The 24,788-nt window shown below is 50.7% G+C and overlaps 1 protein-coding gene across 4 annotated transcripts in view; it reads left to right on the top strand.

Moving 5' to 3' along the window:
- Positions 1–24,386, top strand: part of ACOT7 (acyl-CoA thioesterase 7) — an 89,444-nt gene extending 65,058 nt beyond the window's left edge. For all 4 annotated transcript variants that reach the window (XM_078873178.1, XM_078873177.1, XM_078873176.1 and 1 more), the window contains 2 exons: positions 7,003–7,205; positions 19,490–24,386. In XM_078873178.1, coding sequence (XP_078729304.1) covers positions 7,003–7,205; positions 19,490–19,588 — 302 coding nt within the window. In that variant the 3' untranslated portion in view covers positions 19,589–24,386. The remainder of the gene's footprint in view (positions 1–7,002; positions 7,206–19,489) is intronic.
- The last annotated feature ends 402 nt before the right edge of the window (positions 24,387–24,788 follow it).

Here is a 24,788-nt window from a genome sequence, read left to right as displayed (position 1 = left end):
ATCCCGTCCTCAACAGGCGCTCGCTCACACCTCTTGCCGCCCCCCCCCCCAACGACTCGCCGCCGCACGTGCATCCAAACGACGAGCGTGGTAGGAGGCCTTCGCCTCGGTTGTTGTTTGTAGCTGCGTCGTCGTCATCGTCTCTCGGACGACTCGACCCAGTTGGGGGGGGGGGTCCCGCCACCTCCTCCGTCCCCGCCACCGCCACTTCCCCGTCGTGCCCACCGGTTCCCCCGCTCGTGCCTCCTGAGCCCCGTTCAACCTCCACCCGCCAAGCCGTCGAGTCAGCGATGATAGCGGCCGTGGCGGTGCCCGTTGCCGTTCGTCTACTTAATTGGCCGTTCGTGCCAACCGAGAGAGGGGAGCGAGCCTGGTTCTTTGAAAAAGCAATTTGTAATGGCTGCCGCGCAGCCATTACAAATTGCTGTGTGTGTGTGTGACTTGCCGTGTGTGTGTGTATGTGTGTTACGTGTGTGTGAGACTTGCCGTGTGTGTGTGACTTGTGTGTGTCTGTGTGTGTGACTGTGTGTGTGTGACTTGCCATGTGTGTGTGTGTGTGTGACTTGCCATGTGTGTATGTGTGTTACTTTCTGTGTGTGTGTGAGACTTGCCGTCTGTGTGTGTCACTTGCCGTGAGTAGGAGGCCCCACGCCGCTATTTGTTGAATAATGCACACGTTGCCCTCAACTCATAAATACAAATGTGTGGCGGCTGCTACTGCAGCGGCGTCTGTAAACGCGGCCCTCTTTGCATCCAAATTGAAAGGCGCTATGTTTAGCGACGGATATCATTATTGCCCGAGAGCCCGTCCGCCGAGGAGACGGAGCGATCGGTCTCCCCATCGTGTCCCTAGAGCGGCAAGGGGGGTGGAGTGAAAGTGAGCAGAGTTATCACAGCAGCGGCCCTCAACACTCAGTGGGTTCCAGTGTTGTTTTCCAGTTTTTCGCTTGGCAAATCATCGCGGTCTGATGCATATGGACAGCTTGTGCAACACAGACTGACGTTAGATGAAGATTCCTTCGTGATAAAGGTTGCCAAGCAGGCGGTCAGGGCAGGTACTGTGCACTATGGGAGCACCCTAATGGAATGAAAATCAGCGTAGTGCACGAGTGGGTGGTTTGGCCAGAGCTTCACCTTTTTCTCCCCAGTGATGATGTTTTACACACCGCACCAGGTACTGTACTCGTTTAAGGATGAGTCGGGGAGCCGCAGAAGCCCTTCAGATATTCGTCTCCAATGTGGGCCATGAGCGGGAATTGAACTCGGGTCACAGGGTTCGTTGTGCAGTGAGCTAGACACTCCACTGCTGCACTCAAGCGTGTCCACACTCCTACAAAGACAAAGATCTCCCGTGTAACCTTTAACAGACTGTTTGGGAAACTGCTGTTAGCGAGTAGCACCTGCAGTCTGGAATGGCACACAAAAGGGGTGGATTACCAGCACCACGCCCGACCGCCTTTGTTTCCCCAGTAGTGACGCTTACGCACCGCACCGGGCACTCTTTTTAGGCTGAATCGACCTAGGGGGAGGGCCTGGACCAGTTCACTGGTGTTGGCGATAAGCGGGAGTCGAACCCGGATAGCCGGGTTCGTAGAGCAGCGCACTGTTCGCTGCGCGACCGCTCCCCACACACTCGCGCACACACTCACTCACGCACACACACACTCACGCACACACACTCACTCGGCGGTTTTGGAATTCCAGCTGGGATTAAAGCAACCTCGGGAGCCCCCCCCCCACTTCAGCAGGGATTAAACGATCTGGATTGAAGCCCCAGTGTGTTCACTTCTAGGTTAAGCAGGAGGGGGATGTTTGCATCACCCACACTGACATCCGGATTAATGGCAGCGCATAAGGCCTTGAAGATAATGGTGAGCGCATTGAAGACCAGGTGCTTCTATTTGTGTGTGTGTACACCGTGTGGATAAAACATCAAGAAGCTAAGCATTTGTATGCGGTGTTGCACGTTTGGCTGAATGACCGTACTTCACCACGCTGGTCAATGCGGGTTGGTGAAGGCATGGGCAGCATCGACATGGGAAGTTAGGATGGTACAATTACCACCTCTGGTATCGTTTGTGCCCCTATCGTCCTTTGACGTTGTGCGTAGAGTGGGTGTGTGCATAGCGTTGTGGTTAATGCTGCACTGTGTTACAAGCCTGGAAATAAGAACGTGATTCCTGCAGCGGCCCCGGGCTTTCCCTAAGTCGACTCGGCCTCAAATGAGTACATGGTACGGTGTGTAAACATCGCCACTCGGGAGACAAAGGCGACCGGGCGTGGTGCTGACCACCCACCCCCTCGCGTCCCGTGCCGGCTTTCATAGGTACCACTCGCCCCAACAGTCTGTTGAGGCTACACGGGGGACCTGTACGTGCGTGTAATTGTACCGGTGATTAATTGTGCGGTGTCGTCTAATCCGTGAGCAGCTTTCGGAGTATCCAGTAAGCAGTCGATGAGCTTATCTCGTTTCCACAATCCATCTCGCCTGCCCTATACACACACCGGCACTCATTCCACAGCCTCAGCTGCCACGGCTGATCGTAAATCGCTACAGCGGTACATTTTTTTTTCTTATGCTCAAATGATTTTGCACTCGAACAAAATTACCACCCTTTTTAAAGCCACTCTGCTCTAATGAGAGCGCAAGCTTTTACGCAGCAAGGTGTGGCCAAGTCATCAATTGCGTCCATAAATTTTGCGCCCGTACAATTCCCGTTTTAATAGGTAGCATGGAATTATGTTTACAACTAAATGTCTTCGTCAGTGCGTCTCGGAAGCCTCACAGGGGGCCGAGTTTGGGGTTTGCGCTTAGATGGGAGAGTGCCGTGCGTTTATGGGCGTGCGCTCAGAGATGGCCAGGAGTTCGTGGCCAAACAGCGATGGGATCTCAAACCTATTTGCGTTTATCTTTTGTTTACATCGTGGTTTGCCGAACACAGCCCCAGCGTGTTAAGCAGCCGCCGGTGGTGCAATAGATAAGAGTTGATACCCCTGTTGGGTTTAAGCAGGAGTTGTAAGAACTTGGGAAAAGAGACGTCGGGAGGGAAGCTGCTTTGAGTGTTACCCTCCTCATATGTGTGGGTTTTCTCCAGGTGACCCATCAATGCCATCGGACATCTAGTGTATGATCATCACGACATGTGTATTTTTGTCATTCCCAGGACCTTCGATAATTCAAATATCTTCTATGACAGCTGTCTTGCCGATACCCAATGTCCCGGTAAATCGGTTTAGCAGCTGATAAGATAAGATCAGTGTCATGAAAATAAAGCCACTTTGTATTCCTTCACAAGAAAGCGACACAGTGTGAGGTCGGTGTTCCAGTGGCGTAAGGGTCTTGTAACCGCATCAGACCATCGAGCCAGCGAGTTCCAAGAGCGCGATTTGGAATGAGGGTTCCTCCCGCTTCGCCCTTGGGATGAGTCCGGGTCCTCAAACGTAGCGAGTTGGTGGTTTCTCAGCCCCGCTCGCCAATCAGTGTGCGCAAGAGTTTACGCGAGATGTGGGGTAAGATGGGCTAGTCCTGTTGGAACGTAATTTGAACGAAAAAAAATAAAAATAATAAGTAATATCACAAAAGGTGAAGGTGCAGCCCTGCAATTGCTTGCTCACGCCACTGCTCGTAGAAGGGCCTCCACTAGAGGGAGCTCTAGAGAGCCCCCTCTATAGAGGGTATTTGGCCTACTGTTCCACACGTTTTGGACAGCTTGTAAACAGTAAAAGTAACAACGAAGATGTGGGGGTGGGAGTGATCCGTGGTGCATTCTTATAACGCCTGGGCAGGTTAATATTCGAGGTGTTGGTCACTCAGAATTCATCATCAGCCACGGTCAAGCCACTGCTGGATGATTGCCTCGCTAAGCTGCTGCCAGTGCATCTCATGATCCCGCGATATTGATAATCCGCCTCTCACCTGCACGCAAACCCACTTGCGATTAAACCCCCAACGTATGATTTACGTTGGTCGCCCGATTCCTGAGATGGGATTTCTCTCCGGGTCCTCCGGTTTTCCCCTCCACATTTAGAACCAACATCACGCGTTTAGAGTATTTGACTACTGCTATGAATGTCCACACGATGGTGATAAGCCACTTCGTTGAGCTGTCATTTGTGATGGGCAGGTGCGCTTCTGAAAAAGAGCCATACAATTCCGCGGGCCTTGCCTGGTAAAAAAACAAAAATTAGAATTTTAGTTTTTAAGACTAAAACGGAACTATGCCGGGAAACGGCGAGGCTCGGCAGCGGAGGAGGAGTTACGGCGGAGGATGAGGCGCCATCGACGGGGGGGCCCACTGGGGTGGGGGCTGCAAGCCGGCGCTCCTATAAATAGCAGCAGGCGCCGCGCCAGAATTTGCGGCCGTGTCAGAGGTACGAAAATGGGAAACCCCCCGCGCACCCCCGCCCCCATCAGCTGCTGACGGTAGCAAAGGGCAAATGAGTTTTATATTGAAGGCGAAAAACAAGCGAATGCATTTTTTTTTTAGTGCTCGCCCACTCAGAAGCGACGGCGAAAGTTTTCTTCGCACATCGTGGCAGGGGGCGGCGGTGGGGGGGAGTGGGGGGTGCAGGGTGCAGGGTGGGTGGTGTTGATACGATGCAGCGAGGACAGTCAGCAGACACAGGGTGTGTCCCCCCCCCACTTTTTCCAATTAATTACATTCTCCACGCTTATTTGCAGCTCCGTTCGTGTCCGCGAATCCGAGGTGTCGATGCGGCCTTTATTTAGAGGCACGTGGGAGCCCATCGAGAGCTGCCCGCGGCTGCCGGAGCCTCACAGACGCCACGGCGCCAAGGGGAGCGTGCACAGTGACAACGCTTCGACTTTGGGAGCAGATTCTTTAATAATATATATATATTTTCTTAGCCATTGATGTAATTGCTTTTAAAATATATTAATGCAGGCAAATACTGGTTGTGTAGCAGTGTCCCCCAAGAAGTATGTTCAATTTAAAAGGTTACATTTGCAGGCCGTTGCAATTAAATAATTGCCTATTATCCTTTAACGCAATGAGCGGTTTACTTGTTTAATGCTTCAGGTTATTGCCTGTTTGCTAAATAGGGATTCCCTTGCACATTTTGTTTTATATCACTGATTTTGGTTATAGCTGTCTTCTCATTTGTTATGGCCTCGAAAGAGATTGCATTCAATCGCTGGATGCCTCGCTTACAAAAGCAATCCATCTCAAAAGGCCCACACTCCTGGCTATAAACAAACAAAAGCCTTGGAATATCCAGTTTCGAAGAAGAAGCAACTCATGAAAATCTGTTGACTATTCATGCGTGTAAAAAAAAAATGTAACGCTGAGGTTTTTTTTTTCGGCATAAAAATTGGCTTGGAAATTAGCTTTTTTCAAGGTTACAATTTTTTTTTTTATCCCACTAAGTCACAGGGCCCAGGATTATGAGAGTGGCAACGTTTGATTTTAAAAGCCACCGCTGCTGCCAATGAGCCATCGAGCTGTCGGCGGCGGAGGGGCATCGTTCCGCTGGCGCTGCATTGGGCATGTTCAGGAGCTGGCACCGCGCCCACCACTCCCTCCGTGGGCGCCGCCGCCAACGCCGATAAATTAAAGAGGTGATTCTAGATTTGAAGCTTTCGTGACTGCAGGAATCCATACTCTTTGCTTCTTTCGGTAAAGTCACGTGGGTAGAAAATTAATAGATCATGACGTTTCGATCGCAACACAAGCGACCGCCAGATCTAATGTGCTACGAAAATTATTCATCATTTCCTCAGCGATCTTGAAAATGAAACAGTGACATGTGTGACCAATGTACTTGGGTGGCAGATGATATTCTTGAGTAACCGGCGTTTTATTGGACAATATCGTACATGAACGGATCTCGCTCAAACAAAGAATTACATCATCGTGCAAAATCTTGTCAGATTTCGGTGTAAAAAAAAACCTGAAAAACGCAACATCGTTGCCCATCGCCATCGCAGGCGGCGACTAAACGCCGTCTCAGTCATTTCACGTTCGCGCGGCAGCCTCCGCCGTTTAACGCAATCGCGCCGTTTCAACTATGGACTCCGCTAAACCCTCGTCGGAGGAAAGCGTTAATTAAGACCCGGCGGGCGAGCCGCTGATTAAGAGAGCTCTTCAGGAGCAATCGGATCTGAATCGATGGATTGGACCGTGAGGGGGGGGCGGGTGGGGGAAGAGCAATGACCGCTCAACCTCATCACGGCGGCCACCGCTGTGCCGATCGATGACGCTCGTGTCAGCCCCCCGTGAAGATCCAGCTCTTCCTCGCCAGCTCTCGCTGGCCTATTTCGGGGTTGTATTTAACCGAGGGTTTACATTTAGAGCTCGCGTCGATATTGAAGCAAGCGTACGCACGTGCCTGTCCGTGTTACGTATTTACCTGTGTGCATCCGTGTGTGTGCACGTGTCTGTGTGTGTACGTACGTGGCTGCGTGTGGATTCGATTCCCAGCCACGGCTAACATCGCCGGCTAATCTATTGAACCAATCCTGGGCCTTCCTTAGAATTTGGTCCAACGTGTGAACGTCAGCACTGGGGAGACAAAAGGCAAAATGTTTTCGACGTTGGCAGCGCTGTTTATAATTTTAGTGCATGCTCGGTCACGGCTGTCCGCTGCAGGTTCCCGTGCCAGGAGTGAGTGACGTTTTGTGTGTTCATGCCATCAACACCAGTGACGATTACCTGATCCAGTCCAGGGCCTCCCATAGTTAGGAGAGACATTTACAATTACAATTTAGTACTCGAATTGTAAATGTTGTGGGTTTACTCTCCAACACAGCGGTATGCCAAAGTAGTAGCTAATTGGTACGTCTTGTTTACGTGACAAACCCTTCCTAATTGGCCGTGCCGGATGGTGGCGGCGTGTTTAACGACAAGTCTATATATATATACGCGATCTCACATTTGTGGATAATATCGGTCGCCAAAAGCCGACGTGCTGAACAGAAAAGATGCATCGACTGCCTGCCGCCCCCCCCCTACTCCCCGTGTCCCGTGTGCCGTCGTCGAGCAGGCAGCATACTGACGGTGACGGGCCGCCTGACGTTCACGAGCGCCAAGTCGATGGAGATCGAGGTGGGCGTGGAGGCCAACGCGCTGCTGGGGGACGGCAGCGAGGAGGAGGCGGAGGCGGAGCGCGTGTGCGCCGTCAGCGCCTACTTCACCTACGTGTCGCTCGCCAAGGACGGCAAGCCCCTCGGTGTGCCGCAGCTCAAGGTGAGGGGTTGGACGGGGGCGGCTCCCCCCGGCGAGGCCTTGCCCATCGGTGTTTATGAATCCCCGGTGAGCGTTTTATTTTTTTATTCATCCCCTTTTTTTGCACGCAAGCCCCGGTACAATGCGTCGATGGCGCCTGGGGAGTGGGGGGGGGGGGAGTTGGGGGGGATTTTCTGCGATTGGCCGTTGTCTAAATGGTGGGAAGAGGAATGCTCGGTGCTTACCCTGAGCGGGGTCTTCCATCAGTGGGGGAGGAATGGGGAGGGGGGGCTAACAGCTTATATATATGTGGGGGGGAGGGGGGGCTAACAGCTTATATATATGTGTGGGGTGGGGGGAGGATGCCCCGGTGAGCATTTTTACGAGATCGGTGATGGAGGGTTTCGAAAAAAGTCATGGAGTCTGATGACAGCGGTCCGGGTTGACTTTGTTAGCGAACGCTCGAACCGAGCGGCGCGTGCAAGAATGGAATCGTCAGTTGATATTGATTCTGACTGGCGGCGACGGCGGCGGCGGTGGCGGTCACACACGTGGCCTGTCATCGTGGCGTCGAGGGGGTGCCATACCCTGGCTTGCCAGGAGAAGACGGTACGACCAGAATGTGTGGGCTCCACCTGTTGCGTCTGTATGTGATTGAGTGTTTCCCCCTCTCACACGTGGGTTTTCTCCACGTGCTTAATATGTAGAGGACCGTAGAGCGTGGGTGATTATATTATTGGGGCCGGCTCACCGCGTGGCTGCCACCTTTCCCGCTCGTCTGTGGTTCATCCCGGCGCCTCTGAGTCGTACTCTCTCTCTCCGAGAGTGGGGAGTGTCGACTGTGCGGCGGCGGCGCAAGGTTACAAGTTGACATTTTAATTATCTTAAACGTCGTGTTTTTTTATTCACCCGTGCTATATACGATGGGTTCACATAACCCCCTGCAAGCCACTGCATTTGTCATCGGCCGCGGTCAATCCATTGCTGGATGAAGGCCTCTTCAAAAAAACGCCATCGCCACCTCTCACGAGCCCGCGATGCAACAGCGCCAACACATGAACTGAATTCATCGCTCCATCTCATCGGGGGGCGTCATCTCAGATGTCTTCCGTTCCTTAGCTGTCCGCTCCGTGTTTGTTGTTGACCGTCATCCACCCCGTCCCCTTTAGGGGTGACACGTCCTGCCCAAGCCCGCTCGCCCTTCTTAACAGGCTGGATGTAGTCATGTCCGTGAGTGCATTTAACAAACCAAAAAAAAATGAATTTTTCGGACTCCTGATTTTCCAAGCAAACTCATGCCACGAGCATGATAAACACGTGGTTTTTATAATTTATTTATATACAGCAAGTGTTTGTTATGCTTTCAGTCATGCATTGAGCACACAACAGCACAGCAGCATTCACAGCTGATGTGAGAGAGGGATACGCTTTAAAATAGAACACATGAGCTATATTTATGAAGAACAGCTGTTTAAGGCCATGCGCCAGTGTTATTTTTATTCTCACGTATCTATTTAACAAAGCGACAGTGGCTTGGTCCGTAGCGTATTCCTAGGAAGGCTTTACAATGTGGAATTGTCTAGCACCGGTGGCTCGGTACAGCCAACCTCATTTTGATATTCATCCAGGCCAGCGCAATTGAGTCTCAAGACTTATCAGAAGGGATCCACACTGGAATATTTGTCCTCGTCCTTAATGAGTATGAATACACAACTTACTTGCTGTAAATCTTGACTTAAAGCTTTACCTGATGACGACCGCTTGTGTTGCGATCGAAACGTCGTAGTTTTTTGTTATTTTCTTTGAACTTATATACGTGACTTTACCGAAAAGACCCAAAATAATTTAATTTAAATCCTTGATGTACTATCTCGCATTATGATCTCATTGTGATCCACCGATTTCACCTCCCTAAGTGTTGGAGCACAAGTTCCGTCGCAGTGGGTAGCATGCATCATTCTCATCATCTTTTAATAATATGCATGTACTTGCTCTAGCACGAGGTGCAGTGTCATCGCACCAGCGCAGCCGTGTACCCAGGAAGGCAACCGTGTGCACAATCGTCGTGATGCTCGTGTGTTGGTGTTGGAATCACAAGTGGTATGACAGACAAACATTAATTTGAATACATCAACAATGGAAAATATCGTAATTTCCGACGTGCGTCAACAGGCGCCACGAGCGAGCAATCACAGCCAACCAATTGCTCCGCTAAACGTTTTGCCCGCTGTGCAGGTCAGGTCACGCCCCCTCTCAAAAAATCGTAATAGATTTTACGCGGAATAAAATCAACTATTGCTCAACCTAGAGTCGGCAGAAGCAGAACGGCGGTCGAACAATCGCTCGACAAATAACGACGACGGCGTTCGTTCGCCGGTGCATCGTCGCCGCCGTCTTGCAGCATTAGCGCCGTTGGTGTGAATAGCTGCGTTCTCTAAACGAAAATGTCAAGGTGAAGGGCGGTCGCAGGGCGAGGTCTGCTCCTGGCCACTCGATCGCTGCAGGAAAAGGGATCTCCTACCGTTGGGCCCCCCCCATCCCCCACACTCCCACCCCCAGCCTCTCGAGGGGGGAGCTATAAAAGCCGGCAATCACCCACAATTTATCCCACCACAACCAATTTGGCCGATTGCTGCGGTGCGCGATAATGATCGTAATTCCCTTTTTTTTGTTTCTGCCGCCGCCGCAGCGGCAGGGGCAATGGCGTTACAAATGAAGAGGCAGCGATGATCACATCGAGCGCGATTGCAATTGAAGGGTGCAGAACCCGGCGAGTTTGGGTTATTTTTACTCTGGCTACGCGTCCCCCGTGGGAGATGAGATGTGAGAAGCGAGTCTATCGCTCTCCCGAGCCCCGGGGCTTTTGTGTCTCTTTCCATTGATCGAGAGAGCAGCCTCGGAAATGTTGGAAGCCGAATATGGATATAGGATTTTCCATCGAGTCAAAAAATTCCCCGTTTGGGTTTATTTCTTCTCCCTCCCACACATTGACCGTTTTTTTTTTTTGCCGTTGTGAAACGGGTCCAAATCGCGGCCGATGTGTGCACCCGGTAGCCAATCTGTTTGAAATCAAATCATTTGGTGGCGATGCAGCTGCATCACCCTGCAGCTTTTGCAGTGGTGCCCAAGCACAATCAACCTCAACAAAACTCAAGCTCACCGCTGAATTCGTTGATTTCCCCCCCCCCACCACCATTCTGGTGCGAGGTTAACGTCTGGATGTTTATTAAAAGGTGGTGTCGCTAAGGCACGTGCAACGCACCTTCCCAAAGACGAAGATCCCCCGTAAAGCCTCAACGGACTGTTGGGACAAGTGCTGTTAGCGAGTAGCGCCTATGAATGCCGACACGTCACACGAGGGTGCCCAACACCACACCCGGTGTCTCCCAAGAGGCGATGTTTACACGTCTCATCAGCTACTTGAGTCGACCGACAGGAGGCCCCAGGACTGGTTCACATCATCTTCACTGGCGTTGGTCGTGAGCGGGAATCAAAGTCGGGTCACCGGGTTTGTAGCGCAGCGCGCTAACCGCACCTTCCCACGCGCACGCCAGGGGTTCTCGGAACACCATCCCCCTCTTGAAACCAAAATTAATTTACCTCCCTTTGTCGATCCGCTGCTGGATGAGGTGGCCGCTGAAAGGTTTTGTTTTCAGAGAAGCGCTGTGAAAGAGTCGTCCCCCGACACTGCTCTGTGAGATTTCCAACTGATATCCGCGTTATAGCGAATAGGCAAAATGAGAGGAAATGTCAGCTCAATTAGAAAGTAAAATTGTTGTTACGTGCAAATGTGTGAATAATCTAACGTGACGATGAAATCACGGTCACTGTCGAGGATCAGCAAGTAGTGGGGCCCTTAGCCGGACAACGCCGTCGCTTAGAGAGACGGTGGCCGACGGAGAGGCTGGGGAGGACGGCCAGCGTGGAGACGGAGCGGCAACGCGCTCTGCTCGCCGTGCAGGAGCGAGACAGGGCTGCGTGGCGTCCGTACCAACGACGGGAGGCAACGGAGAAGTGGGGAGGCCAGCCGTGGATAGATCATGGCTGGCGGTGATGATGGTGGTGGTGGAGGTGATGAGCCGTGAGAATGATCTTCGAAGGGTTGGAGGAGAATGGGCGATAATATTCTGGGCACTGCCATGAGAGCCGTGCCAAGGGCAGCACGAGGTCGGGCACTTGGATAAAAAAAATCCGCGAGTCACGAAAGGTCAGTATTGATCTCACAACAAACAGGGATTTTTACAGCATCGTTTATTATAATGCGAGATTAAAGTGATGCATTCCACGGCATGCTGTGACTTAGAACTCCCCTTCAAAGGAGGTAGTTTTACAAGGGTGGAAACGGTGGCGCAGTGGCGACACACGTTCCTCGCAACAAGAAGGGCCTGGGTTCGATTCCTGACTCGGGTGTCTCGGATGGTGTTTTGCAACTCGTGATCGGCGAGCTGACTGTAATCTTTGTTAAATCCCTCTGACGCTCAAATATCGTGGGAAGACGATGACGTTACAAGTCTGATTGCTTAGTTTTAATTTAAATAAATTCGCGTAATAACAAAGCAACATTTCAATCGTGAATCATAGTGCTCGTGCATTTAGTTTAAAAAGTCTTATTTTAATTAAACACCGCGTTTGTTTTAATCTTCTTGATTACAACGACATGTTCTCCCTCCGTTACAAACTCGCTGCGATTTGCTTCACCCCTGCCTCGATGTTTATCTCCGCGCATCTCCGTGTGGAGCGTTTACTCAACAGCACATTCTCAAAAGAAAGTTCCATTAGCGAATCGCACACCGGGACTGTCAAGTTACAGCAATTGTCTGGAGCCCCCCCTATTCCCCCACACCCCCCCTGTCCCCCCACTCCCCCCCTCCTTTTTCCCCACGCCCTCCCCCCCTGTTCCCCCACGCCCCCCCCTTTTTCCCCCACGCCCCCCTTTTCCCCCACGCCCCCCCCTTTTCTCCCACGCCCCCCCCCTCCACCCCCCCAATCTCGTGACCGCTAATGGACACTTACAACCCACGTGGGCTGTTGTTGCCTCTCCCTTGTGGAGTCTATATTGAGCCCCTCGGTATGTCGCCATGGCTCAGAATGAGAACAACAAAGGCCGCTGTTGTTTATTTATTGAACGATTGAACCGGTACACATTGAATCTTTTTATCTTTTTTAGCAATACCAGACTGTGTGTGTGTTTGTGGCAGAGGGGGGGGGGGACGGCCCCCCACCCCACATGCCAGAGAAAATAAAATATCGCTTTAGTTTGAATAGACAAAAAATGTGATACAATTTGCTCACGTTCTGTGCAAATGTGTTAATAATCGGGACGCGATTGTGACATCACAGTCACTGTTGAGGAGCAGTGGGGGCCATCGCTTAGAGTGACGATGGCGGACGGACGATGCCTGCTTACGGCGGCGTCGTTGCTCTACCGCCGGTCCCCCCTCCGCTAATTAGGATATTTTTTCGTTTTTAACGGAGTTGCCGTATATTTATTTGAAAAAAAATGTCCCCAGGTCGGGGACGGACAACGCTCGGCCAGGAATCTTTAATTCCCATTGCCCGAGTGATGAATGAACGTGGACGTGACATGCAGGGGTTGGCAAAGGGGGCATTGGTGGTTAGCTCAAGTGTGAAATATCTGGAAGAATTTCTCACCAACTATTTGGAAGACAAATGATCAATTGAGAGGGACAAGAAAAAATGTAACTTAACTCGTGATCTTTATCGCAGTACTTCAGTTCTATTCACTGTCGGCATGACTAACAAGAGGGTTTATTATTTTTCTCTCGCATTACACTAGACCCATATTTAATCATTACCGCATTCAAAGACGAATTTACGGTGTTTGGCTGTGCTGCGGTACTCGACGGCCAGAGAAAATTTAACGGCGAAGTCGAACACACTGAAGGAAACGTCGCACTTTGTTGTTTTTTTCCGGGCGGATAAATTCTTGCCGAGTCGTTAACTGCGGCGCAACAAACGCCAACCGTCGCGTCTCTTCGTCTCTGTGAGCAGCGGACGAAAGAGTCGATGTGTCCCACAGAACGTAGCCGGGTTGCTCCCTGTAGTTTGTGACCCAATTAGGGCCTCGTTTGGCCGAGGCTCCACGGTATAACCCGACGGGCGGTTGGCACCCAAGTTGAAACGCTCCGAGCGATGAAAGGCACGCTGGCACACAAAGACCAAGATCGCCCCGATAGCCTTAACAGACTTCTGGGGCAAATGCTGTTACCTACCTCATCAGACTGGTTCCCCGTCACGTCAAGGTTACGCCAAGGATTGTATCCTTTTACCAATTTTTTTCCCGGTTGCCATTGGCTGGGTTATGAGATGCACCACCAAACGAGATGGGAAGCCAGTGGAGCCCCTTATCGGTGCTCGAAGATCTTGTGTTGATTCCGCAGATGACATCCCTCTGCTCTCTTCTCAACACACCCATGTGCAGGAGAGAACAACTCTGTTGAGCCAGTGTGCTGACCAACTCGGCCTGCAGGGTCAGGTAGAAAAGACCCAAGGAATGAAAATCAACACAGCAACAACAACAACAAATACAACAATCAAGGGAAAACCAATGGAACAGGTTGAGAGTTTTACGTACATTGGCGCTGTAATAAGCAAAGAGAATTCCACCTCAAAAGACATCAAGTCCAGGCCTAACAAGGCTAGACACACCTTCTTCCTACTGAGAAGCATCCGGAAGTCTGGCCAATACAGTTTAAAGACAAAGGTACTAATATATAGCAGCACTGTAAAATCAGTGTTACTGTACAATGTTGAAAGTTGGAGAACCACCAAGATAGACGTGAACTCCATATCCACCTTCCACAACGACGACTGCCTGGAGAAAAAACAGCTGTCGCATCTTCTGGCCAAACAAGATTTCAAACCGGGACCTGTACATCAAGACCAATTGAAGATACGTAACGCGGGGGGGGACATAACAGAGAGAAGACTCAGGTGTCTGGGACGCGTGCTGAGAATGGAACTCGAGTCCGTAGTGAACACTGCCCTACGGTGGACACCACAAGCGAAGAGACCACGGGGCAGGCCGGAAAGCACCTGGCGACGGCACCGTTCAACACCAACTAAAGACCATGGGGGGCCTGTCTTGGGGTGAAGCAGAGAAAGCTGCTAAAGGCCATCCTGCATGGCGTGGGATTGTTGCGGCCTTATGCTCCACAGGGAGCGAAAAAGAGCAAGATAAGATAAGTTGTTAACGAAAACCTATGAAGGACGGCACAGTACATGAGAGGTTTGGTGGCCAGCACCACGCCTTTGTTTCCCCAGTGGCGATGTTTACATGCTGTCCCGGGTGCTCACTTGAGGCTTGAGTCGACCTAGGGGAGGCCTAGCAACAGTTCAGATAATCATCACTGGTGTTGGCCGTGAGAGGAAAGCGAACTCGGGTCACCTGGTTGGTGGCGCAGATCAGTGCGCCGACTACTGCGCCACCGCTCCCCACACAAAGACACGCGCGGCTTGGCCCCAATGCTGGAACCAACCGACGGCTCAGACTCGGGTCACCCTGCTAAGCCTTCCCGCGCAAGGCACTGCGGTTTACACAGCGCACTCGCACACTCGCAGATTGCGCTCGGCAAGTAAAGGCAGCATTAGCCGTGTTCAATGGAACAGCGGACAGGAGACTGTCAAGACCCAGAGCTATCTGCTTGGTAGGCCGTTTTCAGGCATCTGTTCTTCCGCCCGCGTGTGTTAATGGCCTATTATGCGCTGGTGTACGTGCCAGCGTGCCGTAACGGTTAGCACACTCGATTTGCAGCGTTGTGCTCGCCGGTTAAATTCAATCTCCCGGCAGCAGTTTTTTATCCCCCCCCCCTCCACCCGCACCGCCACCATTGTAAAGCTAGCGGTATAAATGAATTGGTGCAGTAGTTAGGCGGTCGGCAGGCAGGTCGCTCGTGGTGGAGTAAAGTGTGGGTACTCCTGCATTTTATCAAGACGCCGGGCCAGTGTGGAAAGAAAGGGGCTTCAGAGAGCCTCACGCTGAGACCTCTTCCGCCAGCAGCGGCGTGAGCGAGCAGTTGCAGCGCTGTGCCTTTAGCCACGCTCACACCTGGGGACAGGTTCGAGTGTATTGGCGAACTTTCCAAAACGTAGGGTGCCCCCCTCCCCCCCCCATCAAGAGCGGTTGGAAAAACCGGCACCGGAACCTCTCTGCACACCAAATCCATACCGCTCTCCTTCCGGCTCGGTGTTATTCTCTGCTCGGCATTCGTTGAGCTTCCGTCGTTTTGAAAATACCTGCGCCGTGCCGTCGAATCCGGGTTTATCGTAACGCGGAGACTGCGTACCGCGGGACAGGCGCGAGTTGCGAGCAACCAGGCGAGGCCGCGGGGCGCGTGCGGAATGCTCGTTAGAAATAATTGAAGGCGATGAGCTTCATGTTGCGTGGGCTTGGGGAAAGGGGCCCTATGATGGTGATGATGATGAGGTCGTTAAGGCATGGAAACTCGGTGGTCGGGAGGACGGTAACTGGCAATGGTTCTCGGAAGTCTGAGCCTGCCCCGTAGACAAAAGTATAATCTAAGGCATTGCATTTTCACAACGGTACTGCCCGTACTTTGGGCGTTGAAGTTTGTCTTGGATAAAATCCCACTGCCTCTCAATATAATCTGGTTTAATTTACTCTGCCTGGCCACTTAACAAAACCAATTTTTTGCCTCTTGGGCACTCTTGCCTATTCCAACAGATCTATTACAAGTAAACAAACATAAAGCATGTGCATAAAACCTCCGCTACTGTCACTTCTCTTCGCCGTGCAATTGCCATCGCAGCGTCGTTCTTTCATGACCGACCGAACCATCGCTCCGTCAAGTGTTACGACAGACGTTGTACGCTCGGCTGACCGCGTAAGAAAGTACTCGTGCGCGCCTGCCCGGAAGGAGATGAGCAAGTGACCGATTGTCGCTCCGCAAAGCCTTTCAAGGTCTGCTCCGAGATCCCCTCCAAGGCAACTTGGCGGTCCCTCCCTAACGTCCGCTCCGGTGATGCATGGCCTTGCGGTGACTTCACCGGCGCGCCGCCGCCTCGTTCCCTCCGGCTTGTCGGGCAAGCGTGACCTTTCGGAGCGGTTCCCGTTGGCCGTTGCGGGCACGCGGCGACAAAAAAATCGAGAAGTCTTGTAGCCTCTGAATTTACGGCGCTGACCTCTTGGCAGCAGCTCCTCTGTCTCGCGTTAACGGCCCCTGCCACTTGACTCCCTAAGGCTTCCGCTGAGGAGCTCAGCGTCCTTGCAGCGTGTCTACTATTTTATTCCCCCCCCCCCCCAGGCCCCTCTCCCCACTGCAGTCTGGAGTGTCTGTACCCTTGAAAAAGTTTCGTCAAGTCAAGGTGACCTGTTGGCTCGCAGAGTCCGAGATGCCGCCGCTGAGATTCTGGATAGAATCCAGGTTCCGACTGTGATTAAACCGGGGTTTCCAGTGTGCTGGGTTGGTGGTTTCAAACCACTCGCCGATGTATGTGTGTTGAACTTCGTTTGCACCGTAAATTGCCAACCGTGATAATTGGAGGTGTGGATAATTGCATGCACATACATACACACACACAATCATAATAAATACGTTTTTAAGCAATCGATTTACAAGAGATTTACGGTTATGTGAAATATTTATATATCTATGGCAGAGCGCAAGGGAATCGCAGCACTCCTAATGTGGACAAGAAAATGTAACCGGAAGGTATTTCAGAAATAGCTCCAGGGAAGTGTGGTTTCCTGGGGACCGTTGTAGCAGCAGCACCACGGTGTGATACTCTGCTGTGCCATCGTGTACATGGATCAAGCGACTGTCTCGCCACTGAGAGAAACATTTGTAAGAAAACGGGGAATGATTACAAAACAAATAGTGGCACTAATTTAACCAACGAGCGAGCGTCTTCAGCCAATGCAGCGTTGATATGAACCCGTGAGATCCCGCGGTGCCGTAGGAATCGCAAACATCCGATTCTTGCAAATTATTTGGTGATGCTGCTGTGTTGGCAGTGGGGCACAAGCACAACTTGCAAACGAAAACTGACCACGTTCGTCAAGAGACTCTGGAGTGTGGCCTCAAACGTAAAATCTGTCGAATGGGTGACGTTTTAGGGCAATAGCCCTTCCTCATAGCTCATGAATGCTAAATAAATGCGCACTTGAATTTATGTGCTTATGCATAAGTGCCCCTGTAATAAACATCGCCTATTATGTCAATAACGCGGTGTTATTAATGAATTCGTTTTTCGATCCTTGCAGCAGGTGATTTGATGTGTGTTCTCATGAGCTTACGAATCAATATTTGAGGAATGTACGCATTTTTACGTCCACAGTAAACAGGGTTGCAACTCACCGATGCATGGATCCGATTCGACATGCGAGAATTGATTACATTTGTTTGCACAGTGTAAGCAAATTGTCACGCATATTCGGCCGATTGAGTGAATGGGGCAATTTGTTAAGTAAAAGAGTAACAAATGCTACAAACGAGATTGGAAAATCGATGGATAAAAAATTATATTTTCAATTTGAATCAGGATGATTCGTAATCAGTTTTTTTGGGTCAGTTCATGTAAGTGTAATTACATAACACACCTTCACAACGATCTAACCCGAAAGAAAGGAATTACGAATCGTAGCATTGCCCGAAGAAAAGCCTACATATTAAAGATGGAATCGGGATACCGAATCGTGACGGTGTGCGATATCGCTGGGGCCGGGTGTGGGTGGGTTGGTGATTCATCTTGTGCTATTAAGTCAACTTGTCATCGGGCTGAGCCAACTGGATTAGCCAAAGTGGGCCATAACAAAGTAGTGTTAACATCGTGACACGCAGACGGATATTTATACATTGCTGCCATCGTATTTAGAGACTCACACGACATGCGCATGTACGTACGTACGTTCTCCCCCTTACATGGAAATAAATAGTTTTTTGCTAAGCGCCACTAAAATCCCAGAGCTGCTTTCACTTTCGAGAGCGATGTCTCCGTCTGGGTCGGCTTTTTGTTGCTGTCGTGTGTGACGAATTTTCGTTTTTTACGTCGGGAGAGAGAGGAGGCGGAGGTTTTTGGAACAACGGTTGTTGTCGAGTCCACGGTATAACGGGGAACATGTGAACACCGTGGTTTTTTTTTATTTCGGGCTTCTCAAAATGTCATGAATGTTATTCATATTCTTAGGTTTTTTCGGTAAAGTCACGTAGGTAAAACATCAAAATTAATAAAAATAAAATAAAACAAAAATCACGACGTTTCGTAGGCAACACAAGTCTCCATCATCAGGTGGGACCGTCACAGCCGGATTAGCTGCATCAAGTGAGGCAGCTTGATGACGGAGACTTGTGTTGCCTCCGAAACGTCGTGATTTTTGTTTTATTTTATTTTTATTAATTTTGATGTTTTACCTACGTGACTTTACCGAAAAAACCTAAGAATATGAATCCTTGCAGTCACGAAAGCTTCAAATCTAGAAGTCATGAATGTTCTTTTTTTGATATTTTTTTTTTTACCTCGGCCTGTGAAGGTTTGTATCTGGCAGTCTAGAGGTTTTAAAGGATGATGAATGCACCAAAATATATAAAATCCTGATTGATTGTTGGCACACAGCTCTCACCGCCTGGCTGCCTTTGCCGCTTGCCTGTGGTCCCTCGGCGATTGTGAGATGCAAATTTGCACTCGCAAAATCTAAAATAAAAGTTAAAAAGGACTCTTTAGAAAAGTTTACAAATCCCATCGTCGTTTACGGTTGCACATGAGAATTTATCACAAGGATGCAAAAAAAGCGCGAAACGAGAATCTTGCGTCGCTGTCTTTTAAAAATGTTTAGGATGTTGCTTAAAATAAATATAAGAGAGAATGTCTGTATGTATGTACGAACTTCCTTCGCACTGTACGTAGCCAACCGTGCTAATCGGAGGTGCGGGGGAAGGACAACAAACTAAACACAAAGACTGAAACACGGAATTTTCCACAATTCTGGCTGTCGCCTGATGAAGCTGGTTGTAATCACCAGTGCAACGTCGTACTCGAATTGTCAACGTTGTGGGTTTACTCTCCAACACACCGGTGTGCTGAAGTAGTCACTAATTATCACGTTTTATTTACGTCACAAACCTTAGTAATTGGTTGTGGCTGGTTTGACAACACATGTATCATTGACGTGATCTTACCTAAGAAAAAAACCTTCGTTACGTATAAACACAAAAATCTGATGCGAAGAGATGAGTTTTCAATCTAGACGATTTAGAAGCGCACGGAATGTCGAGTGCGGAATGTTGCGAGGTTGCAAGCGCTGTTGCCGTGTCTGCTCTTGTCCCCAGCTGCAAACGGAGGACGAGAAGCGATGCTTCGAGGACGGGAAGGCTCGCTACATGCAGAACAAAGCCAAGCGCGACGCCAAGAAAGGGGGCAGCGCTTAAGGGGGGGGCCGTGGCGACGTGCCGGCTGTGCCCTTGCGAGGCTGCAGGGAACCTGGGTGGTTGTGTTGTTGTGCTTTAAATAAAGTTAGGCTCCGAACACACACACGTACCAACCGACACTCGCACGCACACACGCAACACACTCGCACCACAACACGCAACACACACCACACTCGTAGAGATGTACCCGAGGTGGCGGAAGGGGGGGGGTCGCAAGGAAACCGGCACCCACCCCCTCTGCGGGCCTTCGGGGGCCCGCGTCATGCGTGCGCCGCGTCACGTACGCGTCACGTGTGTGCCGCGTCACATACGCGTGCCGTTTCATGCGTGGCGCGCTGCGTCGAAGGTGCTGCCCAGCTGTGAGGGGTACAGCTCGGTGAGAACATCGTGCGCGCGAGATTTTAGGCGACGAGCAGCGTGAAGCATCTCTCGACAACCGCAGATTCCGTCCCGTTTAGTTTAGTCATTAAATGAAGTCGATCATCCCCCTCGCCACCGCCATCACCCCCCCCCCCCCTTTGTTACTGCGGGGCCTTTGTCAATCCACTGCTGGATGGATTATGGCCTTCTCACGCCCCGCGCGGGTCGCGGAGGTTCGTCGCATCGTGATTCACCGCGCTCGTCAGCGCGGGGTCGGCGAGGTGCAATAGCAGTGCAGCGCAACAACAACAACATGGACGTTGTTGCTGCGTCGCGCGCTCCGGTCGCCGGCCATTCCAGCAGCACCCCGGCCTCAGCCCCGATGTCTGACGGCAGATTCGGTCCTGGGCAACCATATTGAGGGCCGTCGTGGGCTGTGTATGAATAATTATTAACCATACGTTAGCCAATTAACAGAACCACTTTAGGCAGCTGCTGGCATCGATTAGATTGTCGAAGTCTCTGACTGCTGTTCCCCCTCCCACCAATCTTGGCGCCCGATCTTCCCCAGCAAGAATCCCCCCCCCCCCCCGTGTGAATGTCTGAACACACACACACGCACTCTCACACAGACTCACACTCACGCACGCACTCTCACACACACTCACTCTGACAGACTCTCACACGCACTCTCACAGACTCTCACTCACACGCACTCACACACAGACTTTCACATTCACTCTCACACGCACTCACACACAGACTCACACACACACGCACTCTCACACACACGCACTCTCACACACACGCACTCTCACACACACTCACTCTGACAGACTCTCACACGCACTCACACATACTCTCACTCACACGTAGACTCTCACACACACGCACTCACACGTACTCTCACACGCACTCACACGGACTCACTCACACGCTCTCAAACACACACACAGACTTTCACACACACACCCTCACACACAGACTCTCACACGCGCACTCACCTGTCATTGCACGAGGGAGACGCATCGGCAAGAGCCAAAACGGCTCTCCCCTTGTAGTTCACCTCCCAGGGTCCACGTGTTTGTGTATGTGTGTGTGTATGTGTGTGTATGTGTGTGTTTGTGTGTGTTTGTGTGTGTTTGTGTGTGTTTGTGTGTATGTGTGTGTCCCCCGCGCTGTCTGACGTTGAAACTTCATGAACGAGAACAGCAAGCACGCTGTAGTAACGTGTTTGCGATTGGGGCCCACTACTCTACGTTGCTCACGATATATCTTGCTTAGACGAAGAAAGCGCTTTCTGGAAATATTATATGGTTGTAGACCGGCAAATCCTTTCTCTTTGCTTTCTCTCCTCTAAGTTAATGAGCGCACACTGGAGGTCGAAAACAGTTTCAAGGCAAAGGTGAGGCCCTGAAATTTCTCGCGCGTGGTAACACTGGTGGCAGGAATGGCCTTCGCTTCGACGGAGCTGTGCACACAGCCCATTCAGAAGCTCTTCCAATAATCACAGGAGGGGTTCGGCAAAGCAAAATAACAACAAGAGCCATTTTTTTATCCGGTAAAAAAAAGCCGCAGTATTTCAAGAGCCGCAATGCACGTGGTGAGCGCGAGACGGTGTTCGTCACTAAATCGCTGTCACGAAGCAGTTCCTTAATAAGCCGCAGGCAATTACCGACCCCTGGTTTACCGGAATAAAATAGCCATGGTTTGGGCTGCGTCTTCCTATCAGCAATGCTGCCCCTGGGGAGCCGGGCACTTGCATGGGAGCAGTCTACGGACGTGCATCGGTTGTCAACCTGCGGTAACCCGGAGGCAGCCGCGGGGCGCGCACCCACGGCCATCGCTTGCACGCAGCGCAGCCGGGTCGTGCGAGTGAAGATGCACGGCGTCTTGCGGAGTAACCCTCGCAGCTTCGCGGGCGAGTGATGGTTCACCGTCACTGCGCGCGCGCGCGTCTCCCCGGTCGCGATTTTCGCAGCCGCCGCGGTTCAAATGCGCGTGTCGCTCAAATGTCGTGGGGGGGGGGGACAATCCAGCCAACCTGCCGTTGAGGGGTGGCCAAAAATTTGAAGAAAAGAAATTCACGGCGGAACTTGCGGATGGCGCGGTGAAACGAGGTTTTTGTTGAGACGACTTCTTTTGCGAACTGAAGCGCAGAGAAATCAAATGGCTATCGCACAGACATGTTGCGTCGGTTTTGGCAAACGGTAAGTATGACAGATCTTCAACTTTATCATGGTCAGCCGTGGTCAGTCCACTGCTGGATGCAGGCCTCCCCAAGTCGATCTCACCAGTCCATCTCCTCGACTGTTAGGTAAAGAAAGCTTGCGTGGGCAGGACGCGTCACGAGATGATGGAGCGTCGTTTTGATGGTCTTAAAATGATGATCGCGTAGAAATAGCTGTGGCCATAAAACGAAAAAGATATAATAGGCGACGTTTCTGGTAATGGCCCTTCATAGCCTGTAATTTCAAGAATGTAACGATCGTCTTGCCGTAGCGGAAGTAACATGTTTGTGCAATTAGCCCAAAACGGACATTCCGAAAATCATAGTTCTTATCGTTTTTATTTGCACATTTGGTATTGTGGATTTAAATACCCCCTTTGCATGTCATTGAGGTTTACGGGTTCTGAATTAGGGATCTGCAGTAAGCTCTCGTTGTTATCCAATGAGGTTCACAAGTTCTGAATTCCAGATATGCAATAAGCTCTCCTTGTTATCCATGGAGGTTTAGAGGTTCTGAATTCCAGATCTGCAGTAAGCTCTCCTTGTTATCGAATGAGGTTCACAAGTTCTGAATTCTAGATCTGCAGTAAGCTCTCCTTGTCATCCATTCCGTGGTCACCGGCACGCTCCACATCTGTTACCGTAACCACGTGCGTGGCGTTGACCAACAGTGAAAAAAGTTGATTTTAGCGTAAGTACTCAAATCTAGTTTTAATTCGCGGTAGCGTGATTTGTTTACATTTTTATTTAGTTTCATGAAACAAGCCAGTATTGTTTTATGTTGAAAAAACTCCCTCGCCGTTGTAAACATTGAGCTGAAGGATGCCGCACACATTTTCAAAGCGTGCTTGCCAGCGTCTCGCGGTGCGGTCACATCGAGACGCGCCTGTACGAATCGCACATTTGACCTCGCGGTGCGCCACGCGCCCAATTCTCACGGCGGTTCTCTTGGCCCCTCCGATAGAAAGTCCACGCAGGGTTTCCATTCCATCGCTGCTCACACAAACGGTATAGTCCGCCTCGCTGCAAGTCGACGCATTCGCGCTGCGAACGCGGAGGAATTGACTCGCGGACGGGCGTCACGTGGGCATCCACCGTTCGCCATGCGCACACAAAGCACGCGGTGCGGCCTTTGGATGATGGGTTTCGAGAGTTGAGCGGGAAAGTTGAAAGGCAAATACTCGGTAAAGTCGCGAAGTTAGAAATAAAATAAAACAAATCACGTCGTTTCGATCGCAACACAAGCGGTCGTCATCAGGCAAAGGAGTCAGCCTCTAAAGGCAAACTGTTTATAAGGGTTTTATTTTATTTCTAACTACGTGACTTTACCGAAAGAACCAAAGAGTATGGATTCCTGCAGTCACGAAAGCTTCACATCAAGATTAAAAGCCAAATGTCGCGCCGACGGGAGGATGTGGAAGAGCAAACGCCACGAGACGTTTTAAACCGTCGCGTGTAACCCAACGTTCGCGCAACGTGTGCGCACAGCACCTTTGTGAGGATAGCTTTAATTAAACCAACACAATCGACAACTATCCAGGAAAAGAAATACGTAAACAAAAAAGTCATAACGACAATCATATTCTAACAGAGACGTCAGTCACTTGCAAGCCTGGAGTCCAGAAGGGCACTGCACACTCAAGAATTCCGATTGTCTCGCGACGGGAGAGTGCTGGAGGAGTTTTGTTGACGGCGCAACACACACATTGTATTTATTCCAAAGCTGTGTCGCAATTATAATGATAACGCGTGCCGTGAACGCCACGAAAAGGCGAGACGTTGACACGGTTGTTGGTTGATTTGCAGTTTCGGCGACAAACACATGCACTCGTGTTTAAAGTGTTCTGATAACCTAATGTATTCAAGTTTATCGGGCATTGCTTTACGATGATGTATTTATGAAGGTATTAATGATTAAGCAAACGTATATCGAATGACTCAAATAATTATATTATCCATAGTATACATTATTATAATGAATACAAAAACGCATTTTAATTAATAGATATTTTACTTTGGCTTGCTCACTGAAAATTCCCCGACCAAAAAAAGCCTTTACATTGCCATAACTTATTCAGTAGTGAGAGATATGTTACCAGTTTATGGTGGTCATGTACGCTTGCATATCGTGCCCTGTGTGACGCTACCGCTTGATGCGATTGTATTTGTCCCAGAGATCGAGTGAAATAAATACGTAGACAAAACACGTATCCTGAATTGGCCCCTCTCGTCTGAATCTGTGGATCTCAAATTAAGTTTATTTCGTCTGCCAAGAGTACTTCGGTGGCGGTGGGGGGGTCACGATTACTTGTAATGGAAGCTACGCTGGGTGTGTGGGCTGTGCTGGGTGTGTGGGCTGTGCTGGGTGTAGGGGCTGTGCTGGGTGTAGGGGCTGTGCTGGGTGTAGGGGCTGTGCTGGGTGTAGGGGCTGTGCTGGGTGTAGGGGCTGTGCTGGGTGTAGGGGCTGTGCTGGGTGTAGGGGCTGTGCTGGGTGTAGGGGCGGTGCTGGGTGTAGGGGCTGTGCTGGGTGTAGGGGCTGTGCTGGGTGTAGGGGCTGTGCTGGGTGTAGGGGCTGTGCTGGGTGTAGGGGCTCCCATGCTGGGTGTGTGG

This window comes from Lampetra fluviatilis, chromosome 36, assembly GCF_964198595.1.
Source record: "Lampetra fluviatilis chromosome 36, kcLamFluv1.1, whole genome shotgun sequence".
NCBI classification, from domain to species: Eukaryota; Metazoa; Chordata; class Hyperoartia; order Petromyzontiformes; family Petromyzontidae; genus Lampetra; species Lampetra fluviatilis.
Note: the sequence above shows the minus strand (reverse complement) of the source record. Positions and strands in the feature narration are given on the sequence as shown.